The sequence below is a fragment of the Lepisma saccharinum genome, chromosome 26 (assembly GCF_977018435.1).
Source record: "Lepisma saccharinum chromosome 26, izLepSacc3.1, whole genome shotgun sequence".
NCBI lineage: Eukaryota > Metazoa > Arthropoda > Insecta > Zygentoma > Lepismatidae > Lepisma > Lepisma saccharinum.
The window spans coordinates 52,051,230-52,066,031 of NC_139254.1; the positions used below are offsets into that span (position 1 = coordinate 52,051,230).

The following is a 14,802-nucleotide window of genomic DNA, read 5'->3' on the forward strand; positions in this document are numbered from 1 at the left end:
TTTCTTCCTAACTTCCTCCTTTCTTTTCTAATTATCTCCTTTTTTGCGATTCTATGTCCGCTTTCCAAAATGTGTTCCGAGAGACCTTTTTTGGGAACTTTTTCTCTTATATCTTTTTCATGTTTGCTCCATCTTTTACCCATATTTCGACCTGTATGTCCTCCTTCCCACATTGACATTCTATTCGATAAACTCCCTTCTGTTTTTCCGGTATTTCCCTAGTAGTCTTTCCTTTCTTATAATCGGTAAAGTATTTTTACACATTCTCTTCAATTGCTTCAAAAAAGCAAATTCCATTATGATTTGTTCAAAAAGGAGGCAATCTGTGAGATTTCACAGTATATGAGTAGAGGCACGGGTGGTTGTGGCAGACCTGAAGCAACGGCCTGATTTCTACAGCGCGTGCTACTGCAGACAGGTTCAATGCCGTCCTTCCTATCCTCGTGCCTCAGATGGCTCAGCGTTGCAGATACTATGCAACAAACCAAGGTCAGGCAGAGAAGATTCAACGGACCAGTAGCAAGCGCTGGGATGCTAATTCCTTTTTACGCCTTTAGAGAGCAGCAGCGTCCAAACAGCAGGCAAGGTCTAACTGTCCTGTCTCGTAGATCAATAGGATAAATGTCTACGTTAGGCAAAGAAAAATATTTTCTCTTTGTGAGAATCTTAACCTAACCTACCAACCTTACCACCAATCCTAATTGAGTTTAAAATGTAACTTATCGTATGTAAGCGGAGTGCTCATTATTTATCCTGATCTTCTGGTGTGGATGGTGGGACTAATTGTGATGTTTATCCAATTCTAACTTGACCATTTTTAATATTTTTTTTTTGTTCTTACCCCTATTCATGGGTAGTTCAAAGCAGGCATTATATTTCAAAAATTAGTCTTCATTTAAAAATGGTGGCCATTTTGTGTTTCATGACTTTCGGCATTTTTGGCAACCAGTGCTGGATCATACGGTGTGGACTGACCCATATGCATTCTGAATAAAAACTCTGGTCTTAGTACAATTTCTGAGTTAAAAGCACAGTAATGCTTCTTTCACGTATTCAACATTTCTAACAATATTATGTGTACTTCTAGCAGTGGTAATTTGTGAGTGTTTTAGGGCCTTTTTTCAAAAATACAACTGTGTGCCAGTGAAAACAATGGTTCACGTATTGAATACTAAAACTGATATTTTTATTATGAACATTATTACCTTTCTGATTTTTTTAATATTATGTTGAACATGTATTCATTATGCTGTGGAACAATTTTATTGCTGTAAAACCTGGGACTATGTATCAAACAATTACCCAAAGTGGAGTGTTTCTTTCATCACAACGTATTACTTTCCCTAACATCCTACCACATCCAAACGCATATCCAAAGCCCTTCTCTCATATGGCATCAAAGAAGTGCACAAACCCAATGCCAAAATAGCTGAATAACTAACCAAATACAAATGGTACTTCCTCTCCCCCCTTGATAATCCAGATGTATACGATGCAGAGTGCGAGTGCAAGGCACATTACGTTAGCAGATCCATCAGTCAATGAAAGAATCCAACAGCACCTAACCGATGCAAAAAAAAGCCCAACCCACTACAGGTCTTGTCAAACACATCAAATACCATAGCCATAAAATTCAAAAGGTACAAGTCAAACACACTGCCCACACACTCGTAGACACCAAAATCAAGGAAACGCATGTCATAATGCACTTCCTGCATGATCTGAACATTGATAGCGAACAGGCACACGACACCTGGATTCCCCTACTACAACAGCTAACACCGGGAAATAGCAGCAGATAACACAGGCGCAGACGTACAGATAACAACAGCGCACCTAGCGGCAGCCGGAGAACTACAAACAAAAGACGCACGCCAGGCAACAGTACAGCGACTTCCAACGAGGATGGTGGCAGTGGCCACTGAAATTAATAGAACAAAGAAGAAAAAACAGTTTCGCGGATAAAGTGAGTACTAGTTTCTTCATTTGCATTACTTTCTTTAAAGATTTTTCTACTTTCTGAGCAGATAAGAATGGTAACACAGTGCTATTCTGTTAGGACTGTCTATCTCCTCTCCAGCAATACCTAATCATCACAATATTCCAAATAGTTTCAAAGTTGTGTTCGTTCATCCACCCAATTTCTAAAAATCTTTAAAAAATTGTAACTTTCCACATATTCGTTGTACAAGTCTAAAATTACATACTTGTCATATTGGACCAAGAATCTATCAGTAAAAAATATTGGAAGCAATCCTTAGCCTCACTATAGCTTACACCTACCTGTTGAATCTGCTTGTGGAACGTTTCTTCGTTTAAGAAGTGTTTCATCTCTTTTACTTTTCCTCAATTCGACTGTAACTTCGTTTCTTCGCCTCCTCATTTCCTAAAAAAGAAGTTTGTATTTTAAAAATACAAAAGAAAATCAATACGCCGAGTCAGGAAAATAGGTATACATGAATGAATGATTTATTTTGCTTCTCATTTCTTCCACTTTTTACTAATTGCAAAGATGAGGATGAATGGTGATAAGGTGAAGAATCAATCACAAACATATATGAACGAGACAATACATTTCACACACAGGATCCTGGCTGCTTCTAGTATCAGCTCTATGGATGCTGGATGGACCAAATTTGAAGGGAAGAACAACAAAAGACTACTCTTTCAGGGTATGTAATGCCTGTGCCCCAACTTTGGGGGAAAAAATGGTGTTCAGAAATGTTGGGTAATTTTGGAAAATTTCAAACTTAAGGCCTTTGCCCCTGGGCCCCCAGCGGACCTATAATCACCGAACGTTGTTAAAGTGTTGCTTTTTACTCATTAGTAAACATACAATTGAATTTTTTTTTAGCAAAAGCAGTGGTTCAGGAGTTACAGAACTTTTTTTCTAAAATCTATCCCATAATATTATAGGGGTAACAAAGGACTTTATCACTCCCCACCTGTTAATAATAGTAACAATAGATATATACTATAGTTTTGTAATTCGAGTATGTCATACCATCATATGTATACTAATGAACAAGAAAAACAGTTTCTAAGAAATTGCTGCCTCTTAGTGCCGGTCGATCATCCACTAAATGTTAAACATGAACGTTAGAGTTTATTTACTGACAACACTTTCTGAAGTCTGAATTATCCTACAAGTTAGGCAAAATCACATAAAATTGATTAATTATGCGGTAAAAATTTGAGAACAAAAGTAAGACTTCTTTCTACAGATATAAATTTAATACTCAAATGAGATGTTACAAAAAACATGTCTGTGAAGTAACTCATTGCAATCATTTAAGATTATAGCTAGCTACTCTATTTTAATAATGAAATGTCATTATATACACCACTTTTGGCCGCGGTGGCTCAGTCGGTAACGCATCTGACTACCATGCTAAAGGTCCCGGGTTCGATCCCCGGCCCGTTCAAATCCCGGAACTTTACTAACAATGGAAGCGGCCCCGGTGCCTACCCAGCGTCGAATGACATGGGTACCTGGGGATAACCCTGGGGGGTAAAGGCGGTCAGGGGCGTGATGCTGATCACATCACCCCACTCACGACCGGATCAAGAAAGTGTGGGGCGGTACCCCCACACCCCCTATACGCCTTCATGGATGGCGTGGTGCTATGCACAAGGGAGCACTTTTTTTTTTTTACTTTTGAACCCATAATGTGCGTAGTTCTTCAAACATTCAAGTTATGTGTTATAGAGAATGACAGAAAAAAAATTGCATGGTGCAATATAAACTACATAACCGCTTTTGGAAAAAGCGTCAGAAGTACCACTGGGGACAAAACAAACTAGAAATTATCTTCCATTGCCTGCAAGGATTTAAAGATTCTCTGGGTGAGGCATGTGACTTTTAGGTTCTTTACAAGTTTTGCAGTACAAAAAAAAAAAAAATACTTGAATATCTCTGTTTGTATGGGTGTGAATAACTGTGGGTTCAACTCCTACATTTTATTTTTAAAATCAAATTTCTATGACATTTTTCAGTTAAGCTTTTTGAGAATCTGCACACATAACAGTGCTTGCACTATGATGCAAAGGTATTGAGAGTTATTAATAGTCCTAAAAATGTACACTAGACTCTCGCTAATCCGGCCCTCAATAGTTCGCCCTCTCAGTAGTTGGCCCACATCCGGCCAGTAGTCACTCAAGCAGAAATGACGCGCACAACAATGAATTATAGTGTTCAACAATGTTGTTAGTTCAAAATGTTAAACAATGCTATACATACGTACAGTATTTGAAATTGTGACTTTCTTACAGTAAAGTTCATTACATACTATGGCTTCTACAAGGAAACACGTAAAGTACAGCCTGTATAGTCCCTATGTGTTTAAACTACATAGTAGTACATAATTTCCGACCCTCTCAATAATCCGGCACCCATATGTGCAAGGAATGGCCGAATTCGTGAGAATCTAGTGCAGGACACGAAATTTCCGGTCACCAGGTCGCCATTGGGGACCAAAAGTTTGGGACTGGCGACTAAAATTTTGTTGTTTCAAATGTGTGACAAACATGCCCGAACATCTCAATCCAACGTTCGTACATGGTTTTGGAAAGCGAGCCGATTGAAAACGCCTTGTCCACTCAATGCCGACCCCATCTTACAAATTATTTAATGTAGCATACTATGTAGCTAAACATGAGAAGCCATTTAAAGACTTTGTAGATCTGCTGTGTTTGGCAGGAAAATTAAGTGTGAGTGTTCTACCTAAGTATGGCAATGAAACGCAATGAGGAGAATTTATTCATTTCATAGCTGAAACTTTGAAGTTAGATCTAGTGGAGAAAATAAAGAAAAGTACATACATCAGCCTTCTGATGGATGAATCCACAGATAGATCATCAGTCGAGCATGCAAATGTGTATGTATGTTCGATACGTGGATGCAAATTATGGTCACATCATAGAGGACCTTTTACAAGTAATACTCTGCTGGTTACTTCACAGCCATAACTGATTACTTTGATAAGGCAATAGGTTCAAATAAATACAGAAACAAGCATTACATTGTTGGCTTGGGTACTGATGGTGCAGCAAATATGGTCAGGTACAAATCAGGATTGGCTGTGCAAATGAAAGCTATTTGTAATAAAATGATAACTATTCACTGCCTTGCACATCGTTTGCAGTTAGCCGTGTTGAAGTTAAATATCGTAGAGCATTTGATTCCGTGATTAGGAATATTTTTCAGTTTTATAATGGCTCTGCTGAAGACTTCACCTCTTGAGAGAAACGGCAGAAGTTATAGGAGAAGAAATTCTAAAACTGAGTGGTATCCACACTATTAGGTGGTTAGCCAATAAAGAAAGTGCTGTAAGAGATCTCTTGAAATCATGGAAAGCTGTTGTGACCAATCTTGAACAGGTGCTCCATAGAAAAGACAATGATGGCGCTAAAGCTAAGGGTTTGCTGAAAAGTTTGAAGCAATTCAAATTTGTTAAGCTTCTGTACTTCCTTTTGGATTTTTACAGGAAATTGAACCCTTTAAGCGTGGCACTACAAAATAAGAATCTTTTGATTTCATATCTGAAAATAAGAATTGAACACTGTATTTCAGTTTTGACTGACCTGGAATCTAATGTTGGACCAAGCGAACAAGATTTCTTGGACCATGTATCCATTTCAGGGAAGATCAGGGATTTGCAGCTCACAAACATTCAAAATGGAGAGCAAGAGTTTCAGACTGTTAGAGGAAACGTAATTAACAATGCGAAGGTGTACATCACAGAAAGATTGCAATCTATATCAACAGATGTGATTGCATCTCTGCATGTTTTCGACACCTTGGGTTGGCCTCCCAAAGAAAATATTCTTCAGTTTGGGATAGAAGAAAAAGAAGCACTACATGTACTTGAACCTGAGCCTCTATGATGAGAAAATGGATGTTCTGTTAGCAGAGTGGACAGAATACAAACTTTTGTTTTCTTCTCTGACTTTGAATCAGACACTGGAGAAGATTCACAGTGAGGAGTGTTCAGCAAGATTCCCAAATTTGTTCCAGATTTTGACATTTTCTGCTGTTCTACGAGTGAGCACAGCTTCATGTGAGAGAGGTTTCAGGTGTCACAACAGACTCAAGACTACTTACAGGAACTCTCTGACGACTAAGACACTGGATGATTTGCTCCCAGTTTCCGTAAATGGACCCCCTGTCAGTGTTTGACCCAGCAGCTGTGATTGATAAGTGGTACTTCAGTGTAAAACGACGCTACACAAACATTAATTCCTGAGGCATGTTATTTTTAATAATTGCGAATATTTTTATTATTTATCAATATAAAACAGTGGCGACCAAAGACTTGAGTCCAGCGACTGACTTCAAACTTGAAATTTCATGCCCTGGTCTAGTGTATTTCTGAAGATTAAATAATAAATTGAACATGGGAAAGGCTTTGATAGCATTGCTTTAGGCCCAAGTTCCTTTTGTTTTATTGAGATTTCATCATGCTACGAATGCAATTTTAACACGGTTGTATTTAGATTTACTTCTGTTAATAAATAATGCGGAGTTTTCACAATTACAAGATTTTGTTCAATATATGCTTTCGTAGTTACGTTAGGCAAACCAGGTTTGGTTCTCTTAGCATTAAAATAAAGCCTCTAAATGCATTCTGTTAAGGTTCTGATTTACTTCTACATTAATTCCTACCGGTTTACGATACAATTGCTTGTCAATGGAAGATACATTGTTCATGGGAAGCACGCATGCTTGCGTAAGGTAATTTTTAAAGTTTTTTTTTTTTTCAAAATCCAAACAATGCTCATTACTTTAAGGAAAGTTCAAATTTCGTGTGACAATGATTATCAAAATTCTACGATAATTAATCTTGCTGCTAAGAGAATTTTTAAAAAAATCATAAAACACTTGGACCCATTATCTTGTTTTATATTGTTGTACCTTAGATTTTTACACCCCTTTTCCATGTATTAATTGCAATGACAATGGTGAATGCCACTTCGATGCATAACTAAGTGGGCAGTAACCTACCTGGTGCAATTTGAAACATGTAACTTTATTTCTATCAAAGTTGAAATGGAAACGTCATTCTACAGAATCTTAAGACAGACAAGCAACAAGCTATCCTTTATCTGTGGTCTCGCTCTATACAGTCTGGGAAAAACATGACAATAAAATACTTTCAAAATCTAATTTACACACTTGTGTTTGCTCTAATTCAAATAATAGAAGATGTAGCAAGCGAAGTTTTTTAGGTTCCAACCATTTTACACATTAGTGAATTATCCCCCCTTCCCACAACAAAAATATTTCCATAATGGCAAAATTTATGGCCATTTGGCTAACCATACCCAGAGTTGACCCTTACACCCTCCTGAATGGAAAATGTTCGGTAAACCCATTGCACATATTCACTTTATTATAATTTGAAACGTAGCACACATGATCATCTGCACTTTTCCGGCAAGCAGCCATTCTTGGTGTACAGTTATCTCAGGCTGACAACGATGACAGGGGTCCCAGGTTGAAATCCCAGCCTGAGTATGTATGTCCTGTGCGAGTGTCCCTTCATCAATTTCATCATATCACTCATTATCATGTTTGCGATTAGACAAATGAATCACTCATCTCATATCTGGACTACTACATGAGGTTTTGAAGTTTTTTTTTCTTCTTGAGTCTAGGTATTACATGATGAGCTGTTGGAAGCATTTACATGCATTATTTTAATGCTAGGAGGTGTAAATATAGCCCACCTACGATAACAATGAAAGCATTTAGGAAAGGAAAACCCCTTCACAGATTGAGTCACGTTACATGGTAGAAACAGCAGTCCATATCAAAGACAACCGTAAACGAGATGCTACTTGCAAATTGAGGAGCAATTGAAGGTGACGGGGGTGTTCTCTGATTTATTTACTAGAGAATGTACTAACGAAATAAGTTTTCTGGATGAAGTATCAGAGGTTCTGATGTCCCGGTCACTGTTTGAAATTTGGATATTAAGTGTGTAAGGCGTAATATATTGCTTTTCATATTACTGTCAGTGACAGGGAGAGGAACATGCTGAGTGTGAATTTTAAGTGTGGCAACACTGTATCCACCTTTGGATTTAAACACTACAGACTTTGAAGCTAAGCTTAGTGTTATTTGAAGTATGTTTGCAAAACCTAACCTTACGTGAATGGTTTGTGCAGACTTTGAAGGTAAGCTTAGTGGTAATTTTAACTATGTTTGCCAAACATAACCTAACCTCACGTGAAATTTTCGGTTATATCTCAAGTTATAGACGTGACTGGGAAATTCTAATGTCAGATTCGTGTTTAGGAGGCCTCATGTAGAAAGTGTACAAAATTTCAAACAAATCAGGAACACTCCCGTCATCTTCAATTAAGCCCAAATTCATATGCATATTCGAGTCTATGGCAGAGAAAACACCCATAGAAGACCTACACCAGAAATGGAATCATCTTAAAAGTGTGTGTGTGTGTGCAAGATCATTAGTTCGGAATAAAACAATCAAGTCTACATTTAACTTCGAACTTGCATAATGCTTACTTTTTAAATCAACCAATTACAGGTTTTAAAAATTAGAAAGATTCAAAATCACACAAAAAATAATAAACAAGGCATTGTTAACCTTCAATTTTAAAAAATCTAATCTGATCCATATAGTACTACCAAATTTCCAACTTTTGAGGTGAAAGGGAATCAACAAAAATTACACTCATTAATTTGTTTTCATAGCTGTTTAAACAGCTTCCACATTATTTACAATAACAATTGCAGTGAAGATTGTCATTTCCTAATATGGATCAAGGTGTATTATCGTCCAATACATGGTACAATGTATGCAATATTACCAAAACTATCAAAATATTGCAATTGGAACACATGCTTATGCTATAAAATAGCGAATGAGTGAGAAAATGATTGGCACACAATAACAAAAGTGTGCACTCATGAGGATTATACATGTATTTAGTATTCATGTTCTCTTTCTGTTATATGTAAAGGAAAGTTGTCAACCTATTCGTACTGTGTGAGACAGCTTTACAATAATGTCTTACATTAAGTCAGAAATGTTCGTTGTACTTCGATATTTTCTCACGTTAAGTTACATGCAGCAGGACAGATTTGAGACTACCATGGACCAGTATTCAGCCTAATTGCATGATCTGCACAGAAATAAAAACACTTATCGTATTAAGCTTCGTTTTACTGTACAATTTCTCCGCTAATATACTGGAATGTCTTTCAAATTACTAAAAAACAGTTTTCACATGTAGCCATGAAGTCCGTGAAAGCATCTAGAACATCAATAATACTACGTAAAAACATCACTTCAAAGCTTTTGAGTAACCTGCATACCCGACAAAGGTGGATAAACATTATCAATAGTTACCTCTTGGTCTTTCCCTTTGTTTTTGAATATCTGCATCCTGTTCTTCGCCAGCGGATCGGACGCCATTTTTCAGAAGTTTATGAACTTAAGACTATCAAAATGCCGGTTTCTCTGATATAAATGCCTCACAATGTCTTGTAACTTCCACGTTTCCGCACTGTCACTTATTTAGTATTGCGATGCTTACGCTCATTTGTACGATTATCCTCTTAAAAAGCAAGTCTTTCCAAATGTAAATAGAGTCACATGTCAATTACATGTTAGATAGTTCATGCTTAAGCACGACCATGATCCTTCGGACATCTCAAAGTACGTAGCTTTTGTGGGTAGGTAATCTTCAACACAATATAGCAACAAACCGTCAGTAATGAGAATTTATACCAATTACACGTGTAATTATCAATCGGTAACTTTATATGCAAAAGCTAATCACAAATTGATATATAATCAAGGGCGCCCGTAGAGGGGGGGCAGAGGGCCACTTTCACCCTGATATATATGGAAAAACCAGTTTGGGGAAAGTTGCATGGATCAACATGGGGAAAATGCAGTGGGTAGGGCGGGGCAATGTCTATGCAAATTATCCTATTGGGGATAATTTATGAGAATTTTCTTAACTGGAGGAATAGTATCACCACACATTCCCCACAGTTTGATCGCTGCGACCCCCCCCCCCACGCGCTCCGAGGAAAACTCCTTTGAGAAAAAGAGGCTTCGGATTAGAACAAATGTATTGAAGGAACTCCCGATCAGTGGCGGCAATTGTGTTCCAAAACTATGGGGGAGGGCAAGACGCCAAAACTGGAGGGCAAGAACAATTTACTTTCGCTTGGTAGATAAAGTTTAGCATAGAGCAGGGGCGCAACTGCCCCCTCGCTCCTCCTAATCGCCGGCCCTGCTCCCGAGTACAGGCACGTATCCAGGAATTCCTTTCGGGCGAGGGCTGAACATCATCTTTTTAAGGGGTATAGATATAGCCTCACAAATGTATGTTTTAGGCCAGTGGTGGCCATTGGGTTTCAAAACTGGGGGGGGGGGGGTGCAAGGAAAGTTTACTTTCTCTTGGTAGACAAGGCCTAGGATTACGAGGCAACAAAATGGGGAACAACTATCCCCTATATCGATGCCTCTGTTTAAGGCTGCCATTTTAATCAGGACGTGAAATTTGAGCGTTTTTTACCACTCGAAACAGAGTATGTGTGTTTGTCCATTTCTTCTCATCAGGCATCAAAACATCTATGGTGTCTTTAGTGTTTTTACGAAGCTGTTACACATGCACGGGATGGACAATTCACTCGACAACGCGAGATTCAAGTTGTGGGCTGCGAACTGGATGCAGATAGTTCTCGAATATTTCTCTCTGATTCGAGCCTGAATGCCACTAATGTGCCTTGTCTTGTCCTTCCATGTTTGCAGCTCTTATCAAAGCCGAAACCCACCAAATTGTTCATATTCAGGCCTAAGCAATCGCAAGTGTTCAAAATTGTTTCACAGCTTGCAGTCTTGTCATACACGCAGCACGAAACAAAGGAAGTCTTCTCGAATACAGTTGAATCGTGAAACAATTAATGCACAGTGAAAACCCTTACGTTCCAAACACATCTAATGTTTCGTCGCCCAATATGACCAAATGCTTACACATTTATTTCTAGTGACGTGCCCAAGGGAGGATTGGTGGGGTCATAACCCCATTTGATCCAGTAGTCGTTAAAAAAAAGGAACGTCAAAGACAGGAAAAGATGGCAAAATGAGGACGGACTACCAAAAATACGTAGTATTCGTAACCCGTCTCCCATCCGATAATCCTCGGTACGCCACTCTTTATCTCGGATACAATCTTTAAAATCAACTCACCAGAAGATTTTATCATTTCGTATTGAAGACATAAGTAAGATGCGTTCTTCCTGCAGGTTTTGATATTATCCTTTAGAGTGCTGTCGCCTGCCTTCGGACCTAACCTTAATAAAGTCCTAATTTTCCATCCTTGTGACTTGCATCTTCAAGACTTAGGAAGATTTCAGACCGAAGGGACAAGCGATACATGTCGTATGGAACGAGCCAATCAACAGAAACGTTTCACACCGTAGCTACACAAAAGGCCGCACAAACCAACATTCGACTTGTGAAATCCTCAGGCAACACGGTGTGAAATCTCCCTTAGTAGGCCATTGTCATCGTCACCTCGAAGCGGCAGCTCGTGTTGACTTACATAAGTAAAATGTCTCCTCAACCGGTGGGAATACCCCTCAGTTTTCTTCTATCTCCTATGTTTTCTGTGCTTGTTAATTAAACCGGTAATATCTTACGATTTTACATACACAGAACATGTACTATGTATACATTTTAGCGCAAAATCAGGCGAAGTCAAGGGTGGCTCTGTGGCTCAGTTAGTTGAGCAATAGCATGGTATGCCAGAGCCCTGATTCGGGTCCTGGTAGAACCTGCAATTTCCACTAAAATAACTACATATTCAACATCTTCTTGCATTCTCTTCTGGACATTCATAAAATGTATGTCGTATTTGTGTAAGTGCGAACCCAGTAGGCTTAAAAAAAGTTGTTTTTTTTATGCCATGAAATTCTCGGACTGCGTACATGAAATTTTGTTCAGGCACAACTAAACCATCACTCAAAACTTTGATTTTCAGTTGATCTGTGAAGCTTATTTCTTTTTAATAAACCGCTGAAATATTCACTTTAGAGAAGGAGAGAGACCTTCGATCTCTTCGGCCTTCGACGTGAGCTAGCACTACAATGACGCTCCGGAAGTTCCGCTGTCGTCAATGTCTTCAGTTTTGGACCCAAACTAGTAGACATTGTTACTTTACGGTATTTAGTCTTTTTCATTTTCGAATCACTAGATCTTATAAATAAACCAATAAACCAAATAAACTTAGGACCACCAAACTTGGCATACGTACTCTGCATCACCAAAATCGACAAGGCGTACATATGGGGAGATTTTTCGATATATTTTCGCGCTATCTCTCACCGTTTTCGAGATATTCGCATTTTTAGGTTTTTTAACACGGGGCTTGGAAAATTTCCAGAGGAGGTAAGTTTGGTTCCATGACGACCTATACCAATTTCAGTCAGGGAGGACAGAGGACATCGAGACGATGCTAACGCAAAAAAAAAACCATGTCTCTACGATCATCCTTTCGAAAGTTACGAGCGATCGAAAAAAAATCGGCAGTTGGCCCACTCCTTGACCTCAGAACCACCAAATTTTGTACTCTTACTCTACATCGTCAAAATCGACAAGGGTGTTAACGGGGAGATTTTTCGAGTTATTTTCGCGATTTCTCTTACCGTTTTCGAGATACGTCCACTTCCGGTCGCCATTTTTGAATTTCGGATTTTTTTTTTTTTTTTCGGAAGGGTCACGGAATTTTTGATAGACGACGACAGTCAAACTCGGATATAGGAATTTCTTTTGAGTACGTCAACATTCTTTTTTTAGTATTTTTAAATTTTTGACAATTTTGTGCAAATTTTTATGATTTCTAAAATGGTGATACTTGTTCTTAATTTTGAAACTTCCTGAGTTAAAACTGTTCCGTGACCCTCTCATTTTTGACATCTTGGACGAATGACTTCTCTGCAACCAGGATTACGCTGCAAACGGTATCGTCAGGGAGTAGATTGTGAAATTCACACACTATTTTGATGTTGATGCGATCGTTGACCACAACCTGCTTTTTTTTTGACGTGTTGATTACGAACATGGGTCTCTGTGCTTTGAATTTGCTTGGAGTGTAGTACATGTCGACGTTACCCGTGGTTACTCTTTTGTATGCGGTGTACGCTTCGTAAAGCTTGAGGTAATCGTTGGCGTTAATGTCTAGGTTGTAATTCTCACGTGGGAAAACTTCGTTTCTTCCGTTCTTGAAGTTAGGCGTTCTTGATTTTACAGTTGTCCAACATGCTGGGATCTTTTTCCTGATTGTTATCGCGTCCGGTCTGAAAAAGCACAACCACGAAATCTGGCATGTCGAACTGTATGTTGTTGAATTGCGTCGTGGCGTCGAATTCGTAATGGTTGCCCGAAGCGGGTTTCTGCACGCACTGGAGTAGTGGGATTGGCTATAGGATAAACCCAGGAAAGTATGAACCCCCCTCAAGCAGATTTGGCTACACTTAAAACAAGCTCAACATGCCCATATGAGCTTTTTGCTCAAGTGTGGAACCCTGTCTAATCCAAGATTTTTGTAAAAAATGACCTCGGGAATTTCTCGGAAAGTATGAACCCCCCTCAGATTGATTTGCCTATACTTATAAAAGGCACTTCTGTGAGATTGTTGTCCATAAATTTGTCAAAAATATGCCCCTCTTGATATTTTTTTTGGCCACACTTAAAACTAAGCCAAGATGCTCATATGAGCTACCCATACCCACACCCACCCACATACACCCACACCCACCCACACATATTTACTTCCGGTCCACTTCCGGTCCACTTCCGGTTTGCCTACTTCCGGTCCACTTGTGGCCAAGTTGTGGCCTATTTCTGGTCTTATTGTTTCAGATATTTTCAATGCGGTCCGTGTTTAGGCTATATAAAAAGATTTTGCATTGCATATCAGCCAGTATTGTGAGAGTTGTTGAAGAGAAAAAATGTGTTGTTGCAGTGCTGCTCATATTTTTTAAACACAAAAATATTGCAGATTTGTATAAATTGAATTACAAATCTATTTGATTTAATATACAGAATTTTGACAACCTGTCATAGGTTTATTAAGTATAGAGTTTTGATTTGAACCCCAAGAAATTTTATATAAATACCAAAGCCAAAAATATTAACACACATACACACACACACACCCTAAATATACAAAACACACTGCTGAACCCAATTGATATTTATTATTAAGTATAGAATTTTGATTTGAACCCCAGGAAATATATATAATAAACCAACAACAAAAATGCCGAATCAAAAATATTGCAATCAATGCAATAAAAATATATCCAGCCCCAATTGGGATAAGCACCAAAAGAATTGTAACCCAGATAAAAACAGAATTCTCACAAAAATTTGCCCCAAATGCCATTGAGAATATAGCATGAAATACTTCACATATGAACATATAGATACTTCTTCTGCACAGTCATCAACATTTCCAAACAAAATTGATTGGAAATATTTGTGTGATTGCCCTGTATAGTTTGGATTGCAAGGCTAAGTTTTGCAATTTTCTAGACCAGGAACTTGACCCTGTGCACCAGAAACAGGCTCTCCACAAATTATGTGAACATCATGGAGCACACAATATATTTTACAATTTTGAGAATCTCAATTTAAATTCAGGAGCAAGAGATTTGGATTTGATGTATCTGGAAATATTTTTGCATCTTGAATCAACCTGCAAACAATATTACATGTTAGGCTGGGCTATTTCAACAGCAGTAAATATTTACCAAAA

General features: G+C 38.4%; 2 protein-coding genes across 2 annotated transcripts in view; one reads left to right on the forward strand and one right to left on the reverse strand.

The window, feature by feature from the left end:
* Kap-alpha3 (karyopherin alpha3) overlaps nt 1-9,699 on the reverse strand; it is a 53,448-nt gene extending 43,749 nt beyond the window's left edge. Inside the window, exons 1-2 of the mRNA XM_083112726.1 lie at nt 9,378-9,699; nt 2,284-2,386 (exon numbers count right to left, since the gene is read on the reverse strand). Coding sequence (XP_082968852.1) covers nt 2,284-2,386; nt 9,378-9,443 — 169 coding nt within the window. The 5' untranslated portion in view covers nt 9,444-9,699. The remainder of the gene's footprint in view (nt 1-2,283; nt 2,387-9,377) is intronic.
* Nucleotides 1-14,802, forward strand: part of LOC145979564 (uncharacterized) — a 420,647-nt gene that overhangs the window by 276,136 nt on the left and 129,709 nt on the right. The gene's annotated exons all lie outside the window — the stretch shown is intronic.